The sequence below is a fragment of the Triturus cristatus genome, chromosome 9, assembly GCF_964204655.1.
Source record: "Triturus cristatus chromosome 9, aTriCri1.1, whole genome shotgun sequence".
NCBI classification, from domain to species: domain Eukaryota; kingdom Metazoa; phylum Chordata; class Amphibia; order Caudata; family Salamandridae; genus Triturus; species Triturus cristatus.
This window is the reverse complement of record NC_140592.1, coordinates 588,831,851-588,857,306: the sequence shown is the minus strand read 5'-3', so window position 1 is coordinate 588,857,306 and position 25,456 is coordinate 588,831,851. Positions and strand designations below refer to the sequence as shown.

The following is a 25,456-nucleotide window of genomic DNA, read 5'->3' as shown; positions in this document are numbered from 1 at the left end:
TGTACTTTAAATTAATTTGTTTATTTTACTTTTTGGAATTCAATAGTGAAGCAATTGTAGATAGTTATAATAAAAGATTTACTTATTTATGCAGTCACTTATATACATGTTAGAAATATCGAATAATGTAACTATCAGTAATCTTTTGTACATTTGTTAAGCAGTACTGACGAATATCTAGATTTTTAAAAATATAATTATTATACACATTTATACAAAACAATACACATATATAGGCACATATCTATAGTCCAAATAAATGCTTATATACATAGGGATAATGCTGTATATTTGTTTGCGTAAGGTGGTTATGTGGGAAAGAGCCAATTCTTGAGTAGTTTTCTGAAGATTAGGTGGTTATCCGTGGCTCTTATGTTAGGGGTAAAGAGCTCCATAGTCTGGCTGCTTGAACAGAGAAGAATGTTTATTCTTGTATGTAGGGATTCTGAGGCAAGGTGCCATTCTAGAGCAGCGGTTTCTTTGTTGAATGTGTTTGGTGAATTTATTCATGATGAGGATTGGTCCTGTTCCATGTATCGCTTTGTGGGTGATACAAGCAGCTTGAACTTGGATCTTCTGGCAACCGGAAACCAATGCAGGGCGTTCAAGGCAGGAGAGATGTGGTCATGTGGCTTTATATGTAAGAGTAGTCTGGCAGCCGAATTCTGACTCCATTGTAGCCTTTTCATAGTCCTTAAAGGTCATCCGTGATGGAGGCTATTGGCGTAATTGAGTTTGGACAGAACAAGAGAGATGGTTGCCTGGACCTTGTGAGGGAATCTCGGCTGGGGGAAGATTTGCGGCATTGTTTTTATAGTAACAAAACTTGATCATGCTAGTTTGTCCACTTGGGCATTCATTGATAGCTTGGAGTCCATGGTTATTCTGAGGTTTCTTACTTCCTTCAATACTTGAGGGGTTCCCAGATCATCAGGCCAGGTGGTAAGGGGGGGTCATAATTTTTCCAATAACCAAACGTATTTCTGTTTTGGAAGCATTCAATTGGAGATGGCTCCACGTCATCAATTGATCCACAGCTCTGACACAACTGAAAATTGGCAACTTTACAATGTTTTGGGGGCATTCCAGTTGAAACAGTATTTGCGTACCATCTGCATAGTTATAGCATGTGAGGTGAAAATTGATTGATTAGTGCCAGTAAGGACTTCATGTAAATGTTGATAAGCATGGGCGAGATGATAGAGCCTCTAGGGACCCCTGCTTTTGTGAAGTACGGTTTGGATGAGAAAGGGGGTGGTATGGATGACATTAGTTCTGTTGCAAAGATAGGCTGTGATCCAGTCTAGAGCAGTCCCATTTATGCGGGCTTTGTAGAGTATTTGTATCAGAGTGTCATGGTCAACCGTGTCAAAGGCAGCTGAGAAGTCCAAGAGAAGTAGCGCAGCAACCCCGTTCCGGTCAAATGTGTTCTTCAGGTCATCTCAGATGGCAACATGGGCAGATTCTGTGGCTCTTCCTGGATGGAATCCCGTTTGAAAGTATGGCATTATCTTCAATGAATTGTGACATCTGGGTGAATGCTGCTCTTTCTATCAGTTTGCCCAGGAAAGGTCCATTTGTAATCAGTCTGTAGTTGTCAGGGTTCAGCGGGTCCAAGTTTGTTTTCTTCAGTAATGGGCGTATGTATGACTTTTTGAGTTCTTCTGGAAATATTCCAGTAGTTAAGGAATTGATGATAATTCTTCTTACTGGTTTGGCAGCAGAGATTGTTAGAAGAATTCTCCTGAAGGTTTGCGGTGGACACAGGTCAGAAGGGCTGCCAGCAGGCCTGCTTGCTTTGACCAGGTCCATAAATTATTTGTGTGAAATGTGTAGGAAGGAACGAAGAGGCTGGGTTAGAGTATTGCTGGAATGTTGTTTTGGAAAAGTGTTGGTGCTGGTGATTTGTCTGTTTTAAATAGGAGTCCAACATGTCTACTTTGGCCATGTAATGATTTGCCAGTTTAACAAATCTTGAGTAACGGGATAAGCTTCTTCTAGGCAAATTGGTTTACAAAATTCATTGAGAATTTTATAGAATTCTTTATTTGCACATTTAGCCTTTTGAATTTTGTCTGAATACTAACTTTTCTTAGCTTTTTTGATTGGTGACTTGTATAATCTATTAATTTTCTGGAGCCAAAGTTTGTCTTGATTGGTGTTTGTTTTGAACCAGGCACATTGCAGCTTTCTAATTTGTTGTTTTACCTCTTATCTCTGTATTTCTCCAAGGTACTGGTTTTCCTTTGTTCTGTTGTGTTGTTTTTAGTGATATTAGGATATCAAAAGCTTCCTGTATCCACTCATAGTTTTTTTACTTTGTGTCTAGATCTGTCCTGGATGTTAGTTGTGTTTCTAAGTGTTCCAAATTGAGCTTGTTCCACATCGATAGGTGGATGCACGCAAGGTGCTTTTAGGTGCATCGCTTTGTGTAGTTTTATGTTGGAAAGCAAGCAAATGGTTGTCTGACCATGTGACCAAAGTCATTGTTTGCAAAGTAACTAGTTCTGTATTAGAAAAAATGACATCTAGGATGAGTCCAGTGATGTGTGTGGGTTTGTGGACAATCTGATGCAGGTTCAGTGCATCTAGTGCATCTAGGCCAGCGATGATTGTTTTGGGATGAGGCATATTGGGTTTGTCAAACCAAATGTTGAGGTCACCCAGAACGTATAGGTTGGAGTGTAGTGTTATCAGGTTTGAAACTATGTCTAGAAGTGTGTCTGGGAATGTTGTATTGCTAGATAGTGGTCTGTAAAAGAGCAGGAAGTTACAGGAGGAATACAGTGTAGGGTTGCATCTGGTGAAAAGGGCCTCACAATCTTTTATGGAGATATCTTCAGCTTTAGAGATAAGTAATGTTTGTCTGAACACAACAGCTAGGCGACCTCCTCTTTTGTCTATACGATTTTGGGGATGATAGTTTGATAGCCTAAAGGAATACTTTTATACAGGACTGGAGCAATATCATCTCCCAACCATGATTCAGTTATGAATAGTAGGTCAGGTTTTGTGTCAGCGAGAAGGTCGTAGATGTGATGTTTGTTTTAGAGAGTGATCGAGCATTTATTAGTAGACAGTTTAGAGAACGTGCTTTGGTGATAGTGTGACTTTGTTATGTAGAAGTGTGAGCAGTAGTTTGTAGGCTTGCAACAGGTGTGTCCTTACTGTTGGTTTTAGCTGTATGAGGATAGCAATCATGTAGCTGTTTGGTATCGTGTTCCTCGTCCAGTAGGCTAAGAAGGCATTTTGATGGGTCTGCGTGTGTAGGTGGTGGGGACGGTGGTTGAGAGTGAGTTTGTGCGCTGTGTTGCTTTTGAAGTGTAACCTTGTACAGTAGACATGGAAAAGCAAAGTTGTGAGGTGTGGCATGTTTCTTATTTTGTTTGCGTCTGTTTAGAGTGGAAGATGTAGGAGTTAGGGGTGGTGGTGCAGCATGTGGGTCATGTAGTAAGGTTCTAAATTGTCTAATGGATGAGAGGCTGTTAAAAGGGAGTTGCTGTATATGTGTTAGGTGTGGGGGAAGAAAGAAAGCTTGGCATTGGAGTTTGTTCATTTGTGTAGTCTGAAAAGTTGGTGTTCGTTTGTAGTTTGTGATGGAAAGTATTATGAGGTGTTGCGCGTGAGAGATTTTGTTGTGCTGGTGTGCATATTAGGTTTTGTTTTTGATGAGTAGTGAGATGAGGTGCTGATGTATTTGTCAGACTCAGACTCGTTTTCACAGGGTTGGTTTGTGCTGTTTATTACGGGTCTGCCCTGCCTCGCGGTACCCCGGACTCGGTCAGCAGGCAGGAGCGGCAGCAGGCGGGAGAGACGCCTTACCTTCGCCGTGAGGGCAACGGCCAGCAAAACTACAGCCCCCAGACGCCCCAGCCGGTCGCTTGCAGTGACGCGGCCAAGCGCGCCTGGAGGCGCTTTGAAAAACACCAGCAGCCTCCCGCAGCGCGGGAACCGTTTTCGGCAGCAGGCAGGAGCGGCAGCAGGCGGGAGAGACGCCTTACCTTCGCCGTGAGGGCAACGGCCAGCAAAACTACAGCCCCCAGACGCCCCAGCCGGTCGCTTGCAGTGACGCGGCCAAGCGCGCCTGGAGGCGCTTTGAAAAACACCAGCAGCCTCCCGCAGCGCGGGAACCGTTTTCGGCAGCAGGCAGGAGCGGCAGCAGGCGGGAGAGACGCCTTACCTTCGCCGTGAGGGCAACGGCCAGCAAAACTACAGCCCCCAGACGCCCCAGCCGGTCGCTTGCAGTGACGCGGCCAAGCGCGCCTGGAGGCGCTTTGAAAAACACCAGCAGCCTCCCGCAGCGCGGGTCGTGCGCGGGCAGCGCCCGGGCCAAGGGCGGGCCCGTTTGTGCCCGTTCGAGACCGGACGAGGCTGCGATGGGACACTCCCCTGTCAACACGTAATAAGGTCAGTGCCTTTACAGACGTTCCCAAACGTGTTTGTGCAAATATATGCTTCACTGGTTCAATCGAGGCAATTAAAAAGTGTGTTGGTTACAATAGCACCGTGCATGATAATGGCAGGCACAAAATCTATCGTGGGAACGCTTGACCAATTCTTGGTGAGAGTCTCCTCGATTCTTGACAAAGAAATAGACCAAACGGAGAAAAGACTATCTTTGGGTTCTGTGATAGAAAAGCGCTCTTCCCTGGGACGCATATCCAACGTGAAATCTCCAGTCCCAGCCGTAAGATCAGGACCTGGCAAAGAGGTTACCTCGGCGTCTTGCGAGATTATCGGAAATAACGATGTTTCTGATGAAGAGCAACCGCGTTGCCAACCCCACTCAGAAGGACAAGATTTGAACTCAAGACCTAGGGAAAGCCAAGATACCAGCCACAAAAGGGCTAGTATCCCTGCTTGTGTTAAAACCCGATCTGCCAAGAACCCAAAAGATAAAATTATAATGCCATCTAATAGGGGAGCCAGCAAGACCCAGAGATCCAAAAGGAAATATGGCGATCCACCAAATGGCGGACAAAAAGCAAAGACCAGACGAACTATCCCAGATGAGAGCTATACGGAGATTCAAGCTCCCATCGAGAAATCCATCCCTGCTCCTATAGATGTTGCACCCTCTACTCGAGCCCTATCTTCACCCTCGCTGCAAGCTTTTGACTGTGATTTCTGGGGGAAATTAGAATCGATCTTCTACAATACATGTCTCCCAATATATGATAGACTAGATGCTATAGAGAATAGATTGACTTGTTTAGAGCTTTCGTATGCATCAGCATTGTCAAAGTATAAAAATGCAAGTTGCGAACCAGAGCCCACGATCGCACTTGATAAATTGTCAACCAGAAGCTCTTCTATAGTGAGTACCATCCCTAAGCCCACACCCATTCCGCCTATTTCTAACGCATTAGCACTAGATCACATATCACGAGGAGTAACAAACGATATAACCCGCAACATGACAGACGCTAGGGGGCCAATACCACAAAAAGCGCATGTAAATAAGGAAACGGAGAGGGAGCTCTCCAAAAAGGCAGTTGGAATACTCCCTAGGCTACATCTCCCCCCAGAATCCACACCCTATGTGGTGATTCTGGCAGGGGTTAAGCCCTTGAGTGCCGATAAGCGAGAAGACTATGGTGAACTAAAAAATAAGTGCATCTTCTGGCTGAACCAAAACCGTCCCTTGCCTCGGAATGTCTCAACTGAGATACTTTTTGCCAGAAGAGTAGACTGGGTAGGTCCCATGAATAAATCAATAAAGGGAGATTGTGTCGTAATAAATTTTAGAGACAAGAAAGCAGTCGAACATATTTGTAATTGGCAGAGATTTAATTTTAATTCACCTATCGTCTCATTACCCCTGCCTTTCTTTTACTACGGCCAATCACAATCTATCTTACATATGCCTGGCCTATTAGCTCCAGCCAACAAAGGTAGGACCCACTGCCATTTGAATCTACAGGAAGGGCCGGATAAGCCCTCTAGTTTAGAGGACTGTGATTGACGTCAGCCCCTGGTTAGGGAAGTACAACATAACATAGATCAAGATTTCACCACGAATGCCCATAGCTGTAAACCCATTAACTTGATTACCAATAGCAATGATTATCGTTACGGTAGCAAAATTAATTCACAGAATGCTGAACCACTATTGAACATAAACCAGCTGGGGGGAGTATATGGGAAAGCACCAGGGGGAAAAACGGGATGCCTAATACACTGCACTGATGGCCCAAGCGGTCTGCTCAACATGGGTACATGTTTGGAGGACAGCTTGGACTATCCTGAGAGAGGCGGACAAAGAACCCCACTGCAGAATATAGTATCCAACAACGGGGGAAGGAGAGAAAAGAGAACTCTGTCAATCTTGTCGTGGAACATTGCAGGTCTGAGCTCCAAAATCGAAAGCCCAGATTGGATGGCTTTCACGACGGGATATGACATCTGTCTCTTCCAAGAGACATGGGCAATGGATCCTATACACTGCAGTGGCTACCTTAATTTCTATGTACCAGCTAAAAAAAGCAAAAGAGGCCGCCCTTCTGGTGGCCTAACTATATGGGTAAAGCAGGATATGGGGATCCACATAAAAGCAGGTTCCAAGTCTAGCAACGATATAATTTCAATAAGATTGACCCTCCAGTCTGGTCACAATGTGGAACTTTTTAATGTATATGCACGTGGTCTCCCGGGGGGGAAAAAATCTCCTGTTGTACAAGATCTTGAAGATATCTTAGACCTCTTGCCATCCAGTATACTGCCTTTAATAGCAGGTGATTTTAACACTACCTTTGAACCCCTTGGCCATGACATATCTCAACTTACTGTTGAGGAAGATACTAGATGGGGAATCCCGTCCCTAGAAATTACTCCCATAAAAAAATGGACAGAGGCTGCAATCCAGCTAAAAGGTCTGTGCTTAGCAAGCCATCTGAGGGCCGCAAATGGCAGAAGTAAATCGGATACACGCGCTAAGAATACCTTTGTTAGCGGCCATAGGGAGAGCCGTATAGATTATTTTCTTATTCACGTACAGCTTTGGGCAAATCTTATTGATATGGCCGTTATTGACCGTATTGAGAGTGACCATCAACCTCTTGTGGTGCTGCTTGATCAACCTCCTAAAGGTGGACCTGCAGCACGGCAGCTGAATCCCGTGCAGAATCAATTCTTGGCCAACAATCAGCGTTATTTAAAATGGGATAGGATTATAGAAGACCCAAACTCACTGGTTGCAATAAAGGAAGAAGTAATTAATGTTTTACAATCCCTCGAAACTCTGACAGACATGTGTTCCCACCAGTCTGTCGTAGTAGCCCATAACATATTTTTTGAGGGCTTGAAGAAATACTTTATCAAACCTACTCCTAAAAGACCTCCCAAATATCACAATACCGTGGGTTGGTACAGCGCTGACTGTAAGGAAGCACGAGCAAAACTTGGTAGAGCACTTAGGGCGAAAGATGCTTCCTCAGTTAAATTGGCAAGGGTGGAATACAGGAGAACAATATATAAGGCAAAAAGAATGTGGGATAATGGCAAGTGGAAAGATCTTCTCGAAGCCTGTAGATCAAGGAATAGCAAGCAATTCTGGGACATCTATAAGTGGGATAGGGGTGGTCTCCCTGAAAAGCCCCAGAATAATGTGGATAAGAATTCCTGGACTGGTTATTTTAAACCACAGTATGCAGCTCCTATAGAAGATGCACCTAGTGGTGATACTAATTACCATGTGTACTACACAGAAGTAGTATTTCTTTTAAGTGACGTGGAACAGGCCTTAGATAAAGTTATCAAGGGTAAAGCCCCCGGGATGGATGGAATCCCTGCAGATGTGTTTCTTAGTGAAAGGTACCTATGGTGCAGATACATCCTGCACCTTGCTAATGCAATTGCTCAGGGTGCCAACATCCCCGCCTCTTGGAAGGGAGCTGAAATAGTCCCCGTTTTTAAAAAGGGGGACAAGTCTATTGCGGCTAATTATAGGCCAATTAGCCTCATCGACTCAATCCAGAAGATAGTGGCCCGCCTATTCTTAAACAAGATCCTACTATGGGTCGAAGAACAGGACATTTTAAGCCCCGCTCAGGCGGGCTTCCGCAAGCGGACAAGCACAATTGATCAAATCTTCCGCTTCGTTGTCATATATTGGAAGGTAGTGATCTTAGCTAAGGGTGCATTGTATGCTGTTTTCGTGGATCTAAAAGCAGCATTTGACCTGGTTCCACGAACCAAACTCTGGGCTGTTTTGAGGGAGATGGGTTGTGCACCTGAACTCCTTTCTGTAGTCATCCGCTTTCATGAGGACAACGTGGCACGGGTCCGTTGGGGGGAGGTGGGTGAGGTGACGGAAGACTTCCCGGTTGACAGGGGCGTGAGGCAGGGGTGCGTTTTGGCGCCTACCCTGTTCTCGCTCTTTGTCAACGGTGTGGTGGACTTTCTCTCGCGGACCCCCACCGACGCACCTGTTTTGGCCGGTTCACGAGTTCCCATCCTCATGTTTGCGGATGATACACTGATTATCTCCAAGACCCCAAGTGGCCTACAGAAGGCACTTGGACGCTTTGAAGAGTTCTGCAAACTGAGGGGTTTGTTGGTAAACACCGAAAAGACCAAATTTATGTCCTTTAATGCACATAGATCATTCAGGGGGAAAATATTCATGAACAACCTACCCCTGGAGGAGGTAACCTCCTTCACATATCTTGGTATTACACTTCAGAAGGATATGCGATGGGACTCCCAATTGGACCGAGTGATACTAACACATAAACAAAAATCAGGTGCCCTTTTGACCAGATTTAATAAATCTTACACAAAACCAATTTCCCCAGCTCTGGAAGCCTACGGTGCAATGGTGCTGAGCTCATGTTTGTATGGGTCTGAGCTTTGGGGCTTTAGTAACCTGGACAAACTGGTAGTACTTGAAAATGCATTTTTACGTAAAATCGCAAGCTTACCTGCCAGTACACCACTGCGCCCTTTATTGTTAGATCTAGGTAAAAAACCATTGGCACACGTCGTCAAGCTCCGCCCGCTGCTATATTGGCGTCGCCTTTGGTGCACAGACGAGCTTGAGCACTATCAGTGTGGCTTCATGGACATAATTAAATCTAATTCATCACATAACATTCCTTGGTTACGCAGCATAAAATCCCTTTTGTGCAGCATAGGTCTGTCTGAGCTTTGGAACGACCCCGAAAATGCTACCTTCCCTTCTAAGAGCAAACTGAAAGCTATCTACTGGGAATGGGTCTACATGATAGAAACTACACAAGGCCTCTCCTCCCATTTAACAGGTCGCTTTCTTGATTTTAAAAATAGTCCATCACTCGAAAGCTACTGGGACATAATAGAGAAGCCCCTTGACCGCAAGCTATATTTTCAGCTACGGGTGGGTGCCCTTCCAGTTGCAGAATTCACTTCAAGTTGGAAAAATACTCAAAACAAAAATAATAAATGCTACAACTGCACTGAGGAATGCGAATCTGTCGAACACTTGCTATTTTTTTGCCCAATGTACATACAACCCAGTAAAATTTGGATAAAACCTGTATGTAAATTGTTGGGCATTAGGAATTATCGGACAGCCCTTCGCATTATGAGCACTGACCCCGCCCCTCCCATCTGTATAGCAGTGGCTAAATTTCTAGGGTGGGCCTGGGGCTTACGATCTAAAGCACTGAGATATGATGGCAAATTGTAACAATCGATTGCACTAGTTCAAACTTATTGGAAACTTAACTTTCATGATGGAAACACATACAACGGTCTCACATACGTGTTATTTTAACTCTGTGAATATCTGTATACAGTTTTTAAATAGTTTTTTAGCTTATTGATGGTTGAAATATTGAATTTAATGCTTGTCTTAAATATTTTTAGGTAATTTATATGTGTGATGTTTGTCTGTGCTTTTATGACTCAACTGTCGAATAAAGCTTAATTGAATTGTATTTGTTTTAAGAGATGGATTTGTTTGTAGAGTATTGCGCGTGAGTAGAAGTTATAAGGTAAAGGGAGTGGTAATGTGTTTGTTAGTAGAGTGTATATTGTGTGTAAGAGGGGATAAAAAAGAGTTAATAGGTCTTATTGTAGAGTCATGCAAGAGGTAATATGTGTGGTGCAGTGGAGTTCAAGTGATGTACGGTTGTGTAATTGTGGTAGAAAGAAGAGGAAGGTGTTGGCCGGAGAAATGATGGAAGGCTGAGTATAGTTTTGTTGGTGACAAAACGGGGTCGATTAAGAGTAATTAGAGCAGGTAGTGCGTGTCTGGATTGGATATAGTTAAGTATGTTGTAGATTTGGGTTGTGTTAGCGATGAGTGGATTGGTTAGTGGTATTAGATAGAGTTCTGTACGGTTTGTAGATGATTGTGCAAATGTGTGGTAGCTGGGATAGAAGTGTGTATGGTTTAATTTCTGGAGTTTTGTAGTGGTGCTGAGACATTGAACTTTGTCTTGGGTTAGTTTGTAGTGAATGAGTAGAATACATGCGCTGTGAGTTTTTTAATCTGGTTGCGGGTAGGGTGGGTGCTGGTGTATATGAAATTGGGCAACATTTCTGGCCCAAGTCCTGACCAGTCTCAAACATGCAACTGCCCTTTTGGCCCTCAATATCAATGCCCGGGCTGAAACGCCCTGAACCCTGGCCTTAAATAGCCTAACTGCTCAGCCCAGCTACCACTAAATTGAGAGTAAGGTATTATCTACTTTAACCTTTGCCATACCTTTGGGGACTCACTGGACTCTGTGCATACTATACCCATTTTTGGTATAGGATATGCAGAGCCAGCTTCCTACAAGTAGTAATACAAGAAATTGACCTGTGGTTTTAGTTTATATGCAAAGATACTGTACAGTATGCATATTGCCTGAAATGTTGAGTTGTCTTATTGTCATAAGAGCCAGGTTTGTGTTTGTTTGTACATGTTTATAGAGTGGGCCCTTTTCATAAAGGTAAATTTACATCTGTAGATTTACTCAGGTATAAATGTACTTTTATACCTAGGTGTCTCACTGTAGAAATGTGTAGATTTACACCTAAGTGGAGTCTTGCATGTCTCCACCCCCTGAAACCAGACAGTGGAGACATCTAAGACTGAATTTATGAGTGTAAAGTTACTACTAGCAGGGATGTGGAATTCCTATAGCCCGACGCCCGGGGCTTATTATTTGGGGTCAAGGGCAACAAGTTTTCATGTGTATTTTGTCCTTGGGACAAGTAGGCCCAACCCACGACAGCACAAACCCTTTGGCTGCCAGTTTACAGTACCACATTATGGATCAAGGAAGGGCATTGTCTGCAGTTAAGGTAATATGTGTGTCCATGTGTTAACACTGTTCAAACCTGTATTTATTGTTCAATAACGCAAAGCCTTTATTATTAGGGTGAGCACTAAAAGTAAATGTTGTAAGCTCGGCCTGCACTACTGACGGTGTTTCCAGTATAAACGTGTACACACGTTTTCAAAGTTTAGTAATATGAGGCTATGTGTAATGCTCCCAGAATGCTCTCTGATCATATGCAAATATTTGCAGAAGCTTGAAAGCAACAGTGATGATTCTTTGCTTTCAAAGTAAAATGTTCACAAAAAAATGCAAGTAGGAAAACACATTTTGCTAAACTACTGTAAGATTTTAGGTACCATATCTTTGCAGCATCCTTTAGTAACATGTTGTTGTATGCTTGTATTAACCAAAAATATTCATAATGGAAAATCAGTGTAACCAGTTATAGTATGATTGTGGGAAACAAAAATAAACAAGCATTGGCAAAGACAGTAGGTCTGAAGTTGGCGGACAGGCTTTTGGTTTTGTCAATGTGTGACTTGTTTTGGTATGGTTTTTTTATAAAACCTTATCGGTGTGGGAGCTGCAGGGCCCTCATCCTTCTAACAAGCATTGGCAAAAGCAAAAATTGGTTTTGGTCTCAAAAAGCACACATTGCACAGCAGTTCCAAGAACTGAACAAAACTACGTTGTGTGCCAATATGCTCCTTGTAAAAGAGCAGAATATTGCACTCACAGTGTAGCCAGCTGATAGACCGTGAGAAGGAGAGAGAAAGAGAGAGAGAGACAATTTTATTAAACACAATAGGTCATGGTTAACGCCAGGCTTAATTAGAGGCCCAATTATTAAAGAAAGTCTCAAAAGTGCATCCATGGTATATATCCTTGCATTAAGTGCATATATACAGTTTCCATGAATTCACAAGAATTTAGAGAAGTGGCCAAGAAATAGTACTACCAGAAAATATTTGTGAACTGCATTTGAGCCTGAGCAAATGTGCATGTGTAGTTTGCTCATGTGAAAATCTGAATGTTTCAAGTTCACTTTCCCTCAACCCAGTTTTTTCAAAACCCCGTAAGAAGTTTTACGTCTGCCACTGTCGGGAGTACATTTCCAACTTTTTTCAGTATGGGAAAATATTAGAAAGGAGTTGGTAAAAAACCTTAAAACATGCAGGTTAGTACGTTTGCACAGACTCAAAAGGGCATTCCAATCCTCGAACTATTGCTTACCACTATCTTCAGCCCCAGTATATAGACCTGCAGAAACGTAGCAACATAAGGGAATTACTAGTATTCAAACCCTACTAAGGTACGAGCCCTGGCATAATTAGAGAGGCTTTATCAGAACTCTTACATAATGAGATTGCTGCTTTAATTTGTAGCCGCATTACATGGCACAAAAGGGACAAGTGGATTTTGTTACAGGACAAATAGATTTATGAAGCAACCTGCCCCATGGACAAGTAGATATTTTATTAAATTCCACACCCCTGTACTAGTAACTTTTCTCTTGCAGGAAATCACTCCCACTGGGGAGTAGATCTCCCTGTGATAAAGTACAGGCAAATTAATAAGCTTTAATACTTAAAAAAAACTATTTTAATGAAAATGTATAATGCAAATTAAATTAACATAATTATAAATCAAGAACTAATAAAGTAAAATGTTAAAGCGCTTCAACTTATCAAATTAAATGTTCATTGAATAACTAAAATATATACATATAATGTATTAATATTTTAAACAGATGTCACTGGCATTTAAATATTTGAATAGTAACTAAGTAAAATTATGTTTTTAATGTAAAATATTTTACATTGTTATATAAAGTTCAGAAGTTCTTTGTTTAATTAAGTTATTAGGTTTAAAACTATAAAATATTTAAACTTAAATGAAGCATAACTTTCTATGAAAACGGCGAGGAGTGGAAGGCCACTGGGCAAGATACTTAAGCAGTGCTCCAAGGTAGGGACAATCACACATATAGGATGTGAAGCCGGCGCTTGTTGAACAAAGAGAAGCAAGGAAATGAGAGTGCCAATGAACTCAACCAACGGTAAACAATTGGCAGGCTCTAATCCCCTAAATATACAAAATGTCTTGCAAGAGACAGTGCGTGTGCTGTTTCAGGTGAGACTTAAGTATAAGGTGTGGGAGGGGGGAGGAGTGAGGGAGGGGGAAAACTGTCAAAGAGGAAAAGGTGCCCACCAAACTGATTGAAGAGCATAAAACAATAGACAGTGACCCCAGAAAATGTGTTGAGGAGAAACAGCTATTACAGTTATGTTATGTTATTTATTTTTGTATAGCGCACAGATGCCGCAGCGAAGTGGCGTCCTGGCGCTGAGAAGATGATACAACATAACGGCGAGGGAATACTAGTCATAGATGAGCTGAAGGACCTAAATCGTGGCAAACAGGAAGGTTTTCAAACATTTCCTGAAAGGAAAAAGGTTAGTAATGGAACGGAGCGAAAGGGGGAGGGTGTTCCAGAGTGAGGCGGCTAGCACCGAAAAAGAGCGTCCACCCATTCTAGCTCTTTTGAAGCGGGGAACAATAGCCAGATTTGATCCCGCAGAGCGAAGCGCTCTGTTCGGGAGATAAGGGGAAATGGTTTGGGCAAGAATAGGAGGAGTGGACAGCTTTAGAATTTTAAAAGTAAGGCAAAGTGCCTTAAATTTAATCCTCTGTTCCACCGGGAGCCAGTGCAAATTTTGGATGGTTTGGCGGGCAGAACAAAAACGTGGCAGGCCAACCAGCATCCTGGCCGCCGCGTTTTGGATGCGCTGAAGGCGAAGAAGCTCCGCTTTGTTAAGTCCCAGTAGAAGCGAACTAGCATAGTCCAATCTACTTAGGACCATAGCTTGAACTATGATTTGCCTGGTGGTAGGGTCGAAAAATTTAAAGATTGGTCTGAGACACTGTAGAGTGCCAAAACAGATCCCGGCCAATCTTTTAGTGTAGGGAATGTAGGACAGCTTATTGTCGAACCACACCCCAAGATTCCTGACCTCGTCAGCAGGCACCGGAGCAGGACCAAGCTCCGGGGGCCACCACTGGTTGCCCCAGAGGTCGGTGTTTTTTCCGAAGATTAAAACCTCGGTTTTTGAGGCATTCAGCTGCAACTTGTTGTCCGACATCCATCCCATAACTCCTCGTAGAGCGACCTGAAAGGCAGCGGCGTCCATTGCGGACTCACCATTAAGTGCCACCGCCAGCTGAGTGTCATCGGCGTAGGACACCATGGTGAGACCGTATCTCTGGGCTACCTCAGCCAGAGGTTGGACGTATAGATTAAACAAGGTTGGGCTGAGAGCCGACCCCTGAGGAACACCTTGCAACATAGAACGGGGGGCGGAGACAAAAGGCGGTGTGGACACCTGAAAGGATCGGTCTGTAAGAAAAGACCGAAACCAGTCGAGAGCGATCTGGCCGACCCCAGCTTCCAAACGTCGCTGGAGGAGGACGGAGTGAGAGACGGTATCAAAGGCAGCGCTGAGATCTAACAGGATCAGCGCTACCGTTTGATCTCTGTATTACAGTGCAACCTGTACCATACAGGACCTTTACCACACAGGGCTGTACCATGATGGTAATAATCTGAATCTTTACCAGGCAGTAATTTTCTTTTTTAAATAGTATACTTTTAGGTTATTTGAAAAAAAAAGTGATTTTCAAGTTTCAAGCTGGGTAGAGGAAAAAGGGAGGCGAGGGTGACTTTAGTGTTCAGTGGTGGGGTAAGGGAGGATAGGATGACTTGAGGGCTCAGAGTTGGGTACAGGAAAAGGCAAGCGAGGGTGGCTTGAGGAAGCAGAGGTGGGTAGAGGTAAAGAGAAGTGAGAGTGACCTGAGGGTCAGGGATGGGTAGAGGTCAAGGGAGGTGGCAGTGACTTGAGGGCTCGGGTAGAGCAGAATTAAAGGAAGGGTGACTTGAGGGCTCGTGGGTGGGTAGAGGTAAAGGGAGGTTCGGGTACTTGAGGGCTCATGGGAGTTAAAGGAAGGTCAGTGTGATTGGAGGGTTCAGTGGTGGGTAGAGGTAAAGGCAGGTGAGGGTGATGTGAGGTTCAGGGGGTGGGTAGGGGTAAAGGTAGGTAACGGCAGGGCTTTAAGTAGGCTCTGAGCCCCGGCAGTTTTTTTAAGGGGGCCTCGAAACAGGTCTCGATCGGGCTCTGTTTTGTACCCTGGCACAGGCGGTCTGTTTTTTCTGGACTGCGGTGACAGCAGGCACATCGATGTGGGCTGTTCACACTGCTCACTTCTCCCTAGTGGAGAAGTTACGGCATGACGTCATGCCAGGCGAGCCTTGTAGGGGAAGGGAAATCCTTTAAAGAGAGTCCTTTTCTCTTTGGATTTCCCTTCTCTTTTTGAAACTCAGGAGCAGCAACATCGTTGTGGAGTCACCAGGGCTTTAAGTGGAAGCTTTTTCAATATTATATATAAGCTATAGTTGCTGCTTATTTAGCTTATGCAACTAACAACCATTGACAAAGCAAATAGTTCTGACTTCTTGTAGGCATGATGTTACTTGTTGTACCATATATCCGGATGCGATGACAGAAGCAGCAAAATACAAGTCGGGCTGCACACTGTGCTAAGCACAGATTTTTAGCTTACGTGTTTTAAGCCACTCCTTTAATTAAATTGGCCACGTCCTTTTCAGAGACCCCCCCAGTTTTTTCGTCCCACTTAAAGCCCTGGGTAACAGTGATTTTAGGTGTTAGGAGTGGATAGAGGTAAAGGTTAAACATAAATCGTTTGGAAACAGCCCATGTTTGATGATAAGTAAAACACCCTCTACATTATAAAAGAGGTAACCAACAAATAAGTAAATGTGACACTGTGGCAACCAAAGTAAATTCAGAAAAACACATACTTTCTGGCAACAGTCATAATCAAACAGAATATGTTTACAGCCTCATTGTCATATAAAGCAACAAGGGGGTATGTTTTGAAATTGCAGGGCTAAAAAAAATTCACTGACGATGCTGCAGCTATTCCCACGTAATTAAAATGTTATCACATAATCCTTTCCCCGCTGCACCGTTTAAAAATTTCAATACAAAATAAAAATACATTCTAATTATAATGCATCAAACCTTATTAAAAGCACTGCCACACGTCTAGTCCGGCAGTGGTAGGCCCTTTGCAATCGTTAACTGGTCACCTTTCAATTGCTGTATGCTGTAGTTAAGTGTCAAAATGATAATACGTTAAACGTTAGGCTCAATATTGTTAATATTAACATTACAGTGAAGTAGTATAGGAAGAAATGTGCTGCACATTGACCCTCCATGTTACGTCACGATAAATCCAAACCGCCACCAGATAAACGTCCGATTTCACGCCAGCGGCAACACCAATCACCAATCACCAGAGTTATCCTGACATTTTTCATGTGGTCTGAAAACTGCTGTCGTCTCTCTTCCCCAATACAAACCACGGGGAGGGCGTGCATTCAGCAACTGAGGCTCCGTTACGCTCCATTGTCTCGTTGAACTGTGTGCGCCGCACAAAACTACCACTCAATGACTAAAGGGAAACATCCCGGCGTCTGTTCTGGAAACTTTGCTTTTTGTTCGGCAAGGGGCAAAGCAGTTTTCGTGTCGGCAGGTTTTCTTATCAAGCTCACACCGGGCAACAGATGTGCAGGGCAAATGTGATTTACCGACTCCCCCCACCCCCGTCGTCCAGTCCATGTTCTGCTCCCCGGGTTGGCATCCGCTAAGGGCCACCGGTCCAGCAATATCCCCCTCCCTTCGGGAAAATCCTGAACCAAGGGGCATAGCGGAACGTATTACTGTCCAATGAAAGGCGTAATATATATTCGGAGTCCCGCCCCATATTTCCATTCCCGTTCAGAGGTTTACTCCTAATATGGCCGCCTCTGTACCTTCACGATTTTTATTGACGTTGTCTAGTCTTTTTGGAAGTCTTTCTTCCCACGTTCGGTTCAGTCAGTGAGCGCGAGTCAGTTACTGGGTTTTCGAACACTGATCACCTCAAGCATTCCGGTGTTGGATTTAGTTGGTTTAGCGGGGACACAACTTTCGAAGATGGTGGAGGAAACTGTGATTAGCGAGGAGGAAGCGGCCCAGTACGATCGGCAGATCCGTCTCTGGGGACTGGAAGCGCAGAAGCGGTGAGCACCGTTGGAGGGGTGGATGGAGGAATACAAAGAAGGCTGTAACATTTTGAAGTGATGGTGTCAGTCAACGTTTGAGCACATGGCTAGCAGTGTGACAATAGGGTACTTCTTAGGGATGCTGGATTTTTGAACCTGCGGCACTTTATCTTAGGGATGAACTATAAGTGGGCGCTCTTGACAATGGGTGAGTATAGTGTGACCTGATGGTTGCATGTCACTGGGACACCACTTTTCTATTCCTGGACCGCGCTTTTACATATTCTTCTTACACGCCTAGTTGTCCAATTTCCTCATTTAAAATTAATCTAGAATACAATTACCATAATACCCTAATATGTAAAAGCAAACTCTAGGAATTGATAAATGGTGTCCTGGTGACATGGGGCTAGATGGTCACCCTACGTATGCACGGTGCGGTCGCCACTCGAAAGCTGTTGTGCTATTGAAAGAATGCATATGTAAAATCTAGGCTTTTATTTTCTCCTTTTGGCAAACTCCTCCTCCTCCTTGCATCTCAGCGCATCATTTTATGTGATATTCTGCACAGAGTAGTCCCGCTGCAGCTCTCTTGACTAATTTGAGTCCTTGTCCTTTGGCGCTGCCCAGACTTGAATTGAAGTGATGACTGAAACATTTCCTAGCTATCGTAAAGGAAAGTTTCAGTTCTATTAAGGGCACACAGAGGCGAGGATTAGGCTATACTTTCTTCACTTTAATTACATTTTGAAACTCCAGCGGCCATTTCAAGAATTTGATATTTCATAAAGACACTACATTTCCCATGCACAGTAGGGACAATCACAACAAAGTTAATCCAATCATGGCACAGTCCATCGTATTACATCCTGTGAAGCCCTTCTATCCCCCTCCTTCTTTCTGCGACAGCTGTAATCCGCTATTTTCCATATTCCTGTTGGTTAGATTCCGATCATAAAGGAAAAGGGTTATATATTACTTGGTACTGTATTGGAACCATTTGCAGCATAGACAAGTACAACTTGACAGTATAATGTCAATAGCAACACAATCAATTTGCCTTCTCTTAACAGGTCAGTTATTATTAGAATCTCTGGAATAAACATACTCTTTGTAATTGGGAGGGAAAACATTTTGCTGAAAAAATTGCCAAGGGTGGGGGGGGGCAATAATCCTTGCCTCGTGTCCTTAATAGAATTTAAACTTTCCTTTACGATAGTTAGGAAATGTTTCATTCTGTGTCAATACCCGGAGGCGAGGATTAGGCTAGTTCAAGGCTTATCCACCATCACGCTTGTTAGAGAGGGAACTGGTTTAAAATAAAAAGTCTTGAAGGTGGAGTCACTCGACCAGTCCGCTGCGTTGAGGATGTCCTCAAGGTGAGGTCCTAGACAAAAGGCCTTTGATGCCGTAGCTCCTCTTACAGAGTGTGCTCCAAATCGGGAAGTATCAATCCCTGCTTCTTGCATGGCCCATTTGACAATCGTAGGGGACGAAACCGCTTTGTGGGATTTTGTTAGGGCAATTAGTAATTAATTTCTTCTCCCCATGTGGACGAAGTTCGTCAGTCAAATCTTTGTATGCTTTAATGGTGCGAACTATACACAACTTAGGATTCTGTCACAAGGACGGCTAAGACACTACTCTAGAGTTACATTTTGTTCTTCGATAGATGTGGAAAATCACCCCTTCCGGGGTAAAGACTCTACCTGTTATATCCAGGGCCCGGACATCCGAGATGGGGCGGCAGGATAATAAACACAGTAGCATCGCTAATTTTTCTGACAGTTGTTTCCTGGATACGCATCTATTGGAAGGCCAGGACTGAAACAAGGGGAGGAATTTGGTAACGTCCCATAGAGAGGAGTACTTGGGTTCAGGAGGAACTGAGAGTCTGATACCCCTTAACAATTTCCAGACTAGCGGGTGCTTCCCTACCGGGTGACCATCCAACGGTAAATGCCCTGACAAAATCGCCTATCTGACGGTGTTAATAGACCGATACGCAAAACCTTGAGAAGCCAGGCTCGCTAGAAAATTCACAACATGGACAATGTCCGCCCCCATGGGACCAATTTGGTGTTGGAGACACCAACCCAACCATCTTGACCAGGCAGATCGATACGTTTGCTCGTATTGTCTGCCCGAGCCATAGCGAGTAAAGGGGCCTGGGACTTTCCAACGTCACCTGTAACCCTCCAGGCCATGAGGCGGAGAGACCCTGCTAGGACCAGCGGGTGAGGATTGTTCTGGGGATCCTGGAGCAGACCGGGAAACGGGTAGAGGGATTGGAAAATCCCAGGAAAGTTCCTGCATTACTGGAAACCAGGCCTGTGCTCTCCAAATCGGGGTAATCACCACTACATCCGCTTTTTGTCTGCTCACCTGTGCCGTCAGTCTGGTTAAAATGCTGAAGGGGGGAAAGGCATAGGGTTGTACCTTGCTCCAATCTTTGAGAAAGGCATCCATGGCGGTTGCATGGGGATCCGGCCTCCAACTGCAATACCTGTCGAGCTGGAAATCCAGCTGGGAGGCGAAGAGATCCATGGAAAAGGGACCCATCTGGCCTGGATCTGACTAAAGATCTGGGGATTCAATTTCCAAAGACTGGCATCTCCAATGGTGGGAGTGCCAATCAGCTACTTGGTTGGAAATCCCCAGGAGATGTTCTGCCGACAGGGATATCTGGTTAGCCAAACAATATTCCCATAAGGTTCGGGCGAGATCTGACAAGGCTTTCAACCATGTCCCTCCTAGGTGATTGACGTAGTGTACTGCTGCTACATTGTCCCTCTTGAGATGGACTGAGCATTTCACTTTCTCCTTGGTCCAACAACGGATGGCGAATGAGTCTGCCATCAGCTCTAGACAGTTGATGAACAGAGAGCGTTCGGTGAAGGACCATTTGCCGCCGGTGGAGAATTCCCCACATCTCGTGCCCCATCTGTATCCCCTGGCGTCTGACTCGATTACGAGGTCGAGTTGGGAGCCGTAGATTGCTCTGCCATTCCAGGCATCCATGTGGGATAGCCACCAGTTCATCTCCTCTTTTGCCCCAACTGACAAAGGGGTCATTTGGGAGTATGAGAGGCCTTTCCGGAGGTGTTCGATCTTCAAACATTGTAGAGTCCTGTAATGAAGAGGACCTGGAAAGATTGCCTGGATGGAGGACAAGAGGGGTCCCACTATCTGCGTCAAATGATGGCGAGAAACCTGGTATTTGGAGATGGTTCTCCTTAGCTCGTGTCGTCTTTTGGTCCATTTCTGTGAGGGTAAGCTGAGAGTGGCTTTGGTCGAATTTAACAAAAATTCCAAGAATTCCAATGACTGGTATGGAATCGGAGCTGATTCCTCTTAGTTTATTACAAATCCTAAAGATTCTAGAAGGTCTATAGCTGGCTGAAAATGCGTGGACAAGCAAAGCGGGCATTGGTCGATGAGCAGACTGTCGTAGAGGTAAATAATGAGTCTCACCCCTCGTGCCTGCAAATGTTCGATGACCGGCCTCATCAGCTTGGTGAAACACCAAGGAGCCGATGAAAGACCGAATGTGGGGAGGGCGGTGAATTTGAACACCTGTGAGCCCCACAGGAATTGCAGAAAGCGCCTGTGTGGGGAAAGATCAGTACTGATAGATAGAGGCGTCTTTGAGGTCCAGGCGGACCATCCAATCGGACACCTGGAGAAGATCCTGCAAGAGGTGGATACCCTCCATTTTGAAATGACGGTAGAGTAGCCAAGTGTTGAACTCTCTGAGGTTGATGACCAGGCGTTGCCCGTCATCCCTCTTCTCCACTAGGAAGAGATTGCTGACAAAACCACGTGGGTGAATCGGCGAGCTCACTATTGCTCCTTTCTGTAACAGACTGTCTATCTCCTAATTAACCAACGCCCTTTGCCCGGGTGGAAAGGTCAAAGGAGTGGGAGGTAGGTGTTGGAATAGAGTCCCATAAAACTCGATGTGGAAGCCCCCTACCGTCAGGATTATCCATGCATCTGAGGATAGCTTTTCCCAATTTGACTGAAAAAGGGTCAATCGTCCCCCAATTGAAATACCTGTTGGGTCTTGGACTCTCACCATGTGTGTTGTTTAAGTTGCCCCTTTGACCGCCCTTGCCCACACAGAGACGGGGATAAGATTTCGTCTGTTAAAAGTTGCCAAACTTGCCGTAATCCTCCCACTGGCCGCGTCTTGAGTTGCCACCTCTGAAGGTTGCTTGAAAAGGATGACCGGACGATTGCCCCCTACCTCGACCGGCTGTGGCAAAAACATGGGGTGTAAATATTCTTTTGATCGAGGATTGTGCTTTGTCAAGGGAATTAAATGTGTTCACCGATTTCCCTAACTCCCTGATAAACGGGTCCCCAAACACTTTTCCTTGGGCTATTGTCCCCGCCTCTGATGTGGAAAGCTCTCCCAACTTGGGATCAATCTTTATAAGTAGTAATCTACCCCTCTCTTTATTGATCGGGCAGTTCGCATTCCCCTGGTAGATGATGGCCCTCTGAGCCCAGCTGGATAGTACTTTTGGGGATATGAGGGAGCCGGAGGCTTTGGCGTCAATATCCATAATTTTTGCTAGAGGTCCTGCGATGTCCAGGAGCTTATCCTGGCACGACCGCCAGGACTTGTCGATGCCCTTTTTGGGATCGCGGACAAATGTGGCTAGGAAGGTTGTCATTTTAGGGTCTATTTCTGGTGTGGTAGCCACCTTCCCCTCCAAGGAGGACCGGGGGCATTCTCGGTTAAGAAATCCCCTCACTTCTTTATCCAGGGGCTTCCTCAAACGACTGGCCATGTAGGCCGCAACCTTGGGTGCAGGGCACCAGTCCGCTGATCTCGGGTGTAAGAGATCGTCCGAGTCCAGCAAATTCCCCTGCGAAGGTAGGTCTGATCCGACTGGGGGGCTGGGCGACGGTCGCCACAGTTTAGAACCGTCCCCATCTGACATGTTGGGAGAATCATCCCCATCCCCTTGGTCCGCCTGTAGAGGTGTGTGTGGATCTAGCCCTGAGGGGCCTGTTGTCTGGGACACCAGAATCAGCTGGGCATCTAGAAAAGCCTTCTTGAGGCACGCAAAAGCATCAAGATCGACTCCGGGATCGTCCGTGCGCTTGCGTTTCTCTAGGCTCTGGGTTGGACTGAACATTGGAGTTGCCGGTTGACCTGGAGGTAGGGGGGCCAGAGGCCCATTGGTATCTTCCTTCGTTTTGAGGGTTATTTGGCACTGCACCTGGAGTGCCAACAGTCTCTTCTCCAGGGGGCTACTACCTGAGGCACAGCCCTGAGGATGGACATGTCCATTACCTCACAGAACTGTTCGTCTATTGGGAGGTAGGTAACCTTTTTCTCCTCCATGTATTTCCCAGTTTTTTCGTAGTCCATAATGGCAATATGGGTAAGGGAGCAGACCTCCCACTGGCACTATCCGGGATATCAATGGCAAGAGTGCCAAATATAGTGTAGTGGGACCGCCACCTGATACTCTAAGGGGTTAACCAAACGCCTGGCGTGTCTCCTGGGCTATGTCAGTTTTACCCCATACGGTGTTCTCTCTTCAGGCGCTGGGTCACGTCTCACCTATTAATAGCCTCTGCGCTTGACAAGTGGTGTTTAAGACCGACTCACGTGTGCTTGGGGCTATCAATAGCACGCTCTAATGAGCGGTAATTGACAAACCTCCCCCCGTGCACCTTCACAGCAGCTGGAACACTTCACTGAAATCAGCCAGTAAAACTGATGTGTTCGGCTGCCGGGGACTTGGCGACACACTGCACGCGTATTTCCTTAGCTCGGGTCCTCTGGCGGTCGGAAGACTGCACTGCACTTCAGGCAAGCCAATAATGATGGCGTTCGCGCAGGAGCGTAAAGCTCCCGCGGCGCTGAAAGCTAACTTTGCTTAAACAGCGTTGAGAACACATAAGACAAATTACTCATCACACATGTACAGAGAATCTAACAAGTATGTGTATTGCTGCTGGAGCAGTGAAGAAATAGGGGGATAGACAGGTTTCACAGGATGTTATACGATGGACTGTGTCAGGATTGGATGGACTTTGTTTGTTTTGATTTTCCCTACTGTTCATGGGAAATATAGTTTCTTTATGAAATATCAAATTCTTTAAATGGCTGCTGGAGTTTCAAAATGTAATTAAAGTGAAGAAAGTATAGCCTAATCCTCTCCTCCAGGTCCTGACATAGAATTGAAATTCGTCACTGAAGAGAGTCACAGTTCCTAAGCTGGGAGTTAAAAGAGAGAGAAGAGACGGAGTCGTTCCTCTAGAAAGGTCGGAGGGACCTTTACTTGATGCCCTCACACACCCCAAAGGATGTCATGCTTCATCATGGGGCGGTGCGCCTCGTAGTGCCGGCGCTGTAATGCCCTACAGGTCCCCCGAAGGGTCACTTTATCGGAGATCTTTTAGGAATCTAGCCATAAGGTGTGTGCGGGTCTGAGTGCAGAGGTACGTGGAGTGTAAATGTTGAAAGGTGACTAGAGGGGAAGTGAGGTAGATACATTTAATGACAAAATCCCTCTGTCATCATTAAAAAAACAAAAGTTTATGTGCTGCTTAAGAATGATAATGGCCCTCAGTAGCCAGGCAAGTGCAAAGTCTTTTATAGACTGGAATAGGGTCGACATGTTTCGAGCTGTAGTGATCCTTCATGCTTCCTCAGACACTAGTGGAAGTGAACTAAGTGATGGGGTATTGTAGTGGTCTAGTTGAGTATCATAGTACCACTCAATGGACCTGTGTAGTGGTCCATCTATTCGCTAATGGGTGTATAATCCCATGACCCGGTGAGAGGTTGAGTAGCTCCAAGAACCTGTGCATCATGTCGTAACTATTGCGAAGGCGGATACCTCTGCCGTGACTCATAGGATTATACACCCATTAGCCAATTTAGGATCACTACATAGGTCCATTGAGTGGTACTATGATACTCAACTAGACCACTACACTACCCCATCACTTAGTTCACTTCCCCTAGGTTCTGAAGAAGCGCGAAGGATCTCCTCCTGAGACCTCACTACAGCGCAAAACATGCAACCCTATTCCCATATATAAAAGACTTTGCACTTGCCTAGCTACTGAGGGCCATTATCGCCCTCGAGTAGCACATAACCTTTTTGATTTTTGATGATAGAGGAATTTTTTCATAAAATGTATCTACCTCACGACACCTCTAGTCACCTTTTAACTTTTGCACTTCATGTACCTCTGCACTCAGACCCGCACACAGCTTACGGCCGGATTCCTAAAAGATCTCAGATAAAGTGACCCTTCTAGGGACCCGTAGGGCATTGTAGCGCTGGCACCTACGAGGAGCACCACCTCATGATGAAGCATTATATCCTTCGGGTGTGTGAGGCCATCAAGTAAAGTTCCCTCTGACCTTTCTATAGAAACCACTCCTTCTCTCTCTTCTTACTCCCATCTTAGGACCTGTGACTCTCTTCAGTGACAACTTTAGCATTCAGGAGCACGAGCCACTGGACCTATATCCAGCTCCTTGTCCCCCCTCTCCCCCCTTTCCAGTGACAATAGAATTGAAATTCCCTTGGAGAGGCTGGCAGATGTTATAGAGTTCTAAACCTTATCTTCACACTAGCTCTAACTTTGAACACAGTTAATCATAGTGCACTACTCAGATGTCTGTAGGCACTGGTAGCTGTCCAAGGATTGTGGTATAGTAGGTGTTCGTGTTTCTAAAAGAAGAACATGCTTTCCATTGTCCTTGGGTTCCTATGTGTTTCTAAAGTGACCTTTTCTTTTTGGGTGCCGCGGGGTGATTTCTATTATTATTATATTTCGTGTTTGTGGCTCCTATAGGGTGTTATTTCCTAGGTATGACAAGAAATGTCACCCACTTTGTTCTGCTTACTCTTCTGGTATATAATTTACATTCTTAGATTGAATTTAACTGTGATAAGATTAATTTTCACAAGACAGAAATTGATTGTGGTGTGAAGGAACCTGGAGTTTCAATTCTAATTTTGTATTTTGTTTTTATTTTTAAACCAAGATCAGAATGTGTGCTCTGATTTTGTGGAACAGTGCACTGGGTTACTACAGT

General features: G+C 44.9%; 1 protein-coding gene across 1 annotated transcript in view; it reads left to right on the top strand.

Moving 5' to 3' along the window:
* Positions 1-17,102: 17,102 nt before the first annotated feature.
* SAE1 (SUMO1 activating enzyme subunit 1) overlaps positions 17,103-25,456 on the top strand; it is a 382,599-nt gene continuing 374,245 nt past the window's right edge. Inside the window, exon 1 of the mRNA XM_085625631.1 lies at positions 17,103-17,394. Coding sequence (XP_085481757.1) covers positions 17,309-17,394 — 86 coding nt within the window. The 5' untranslated portion in view covers positions 17,103-17,308. The remainder of the gene's footprint in view (positions 17,395-25,456) is intronic.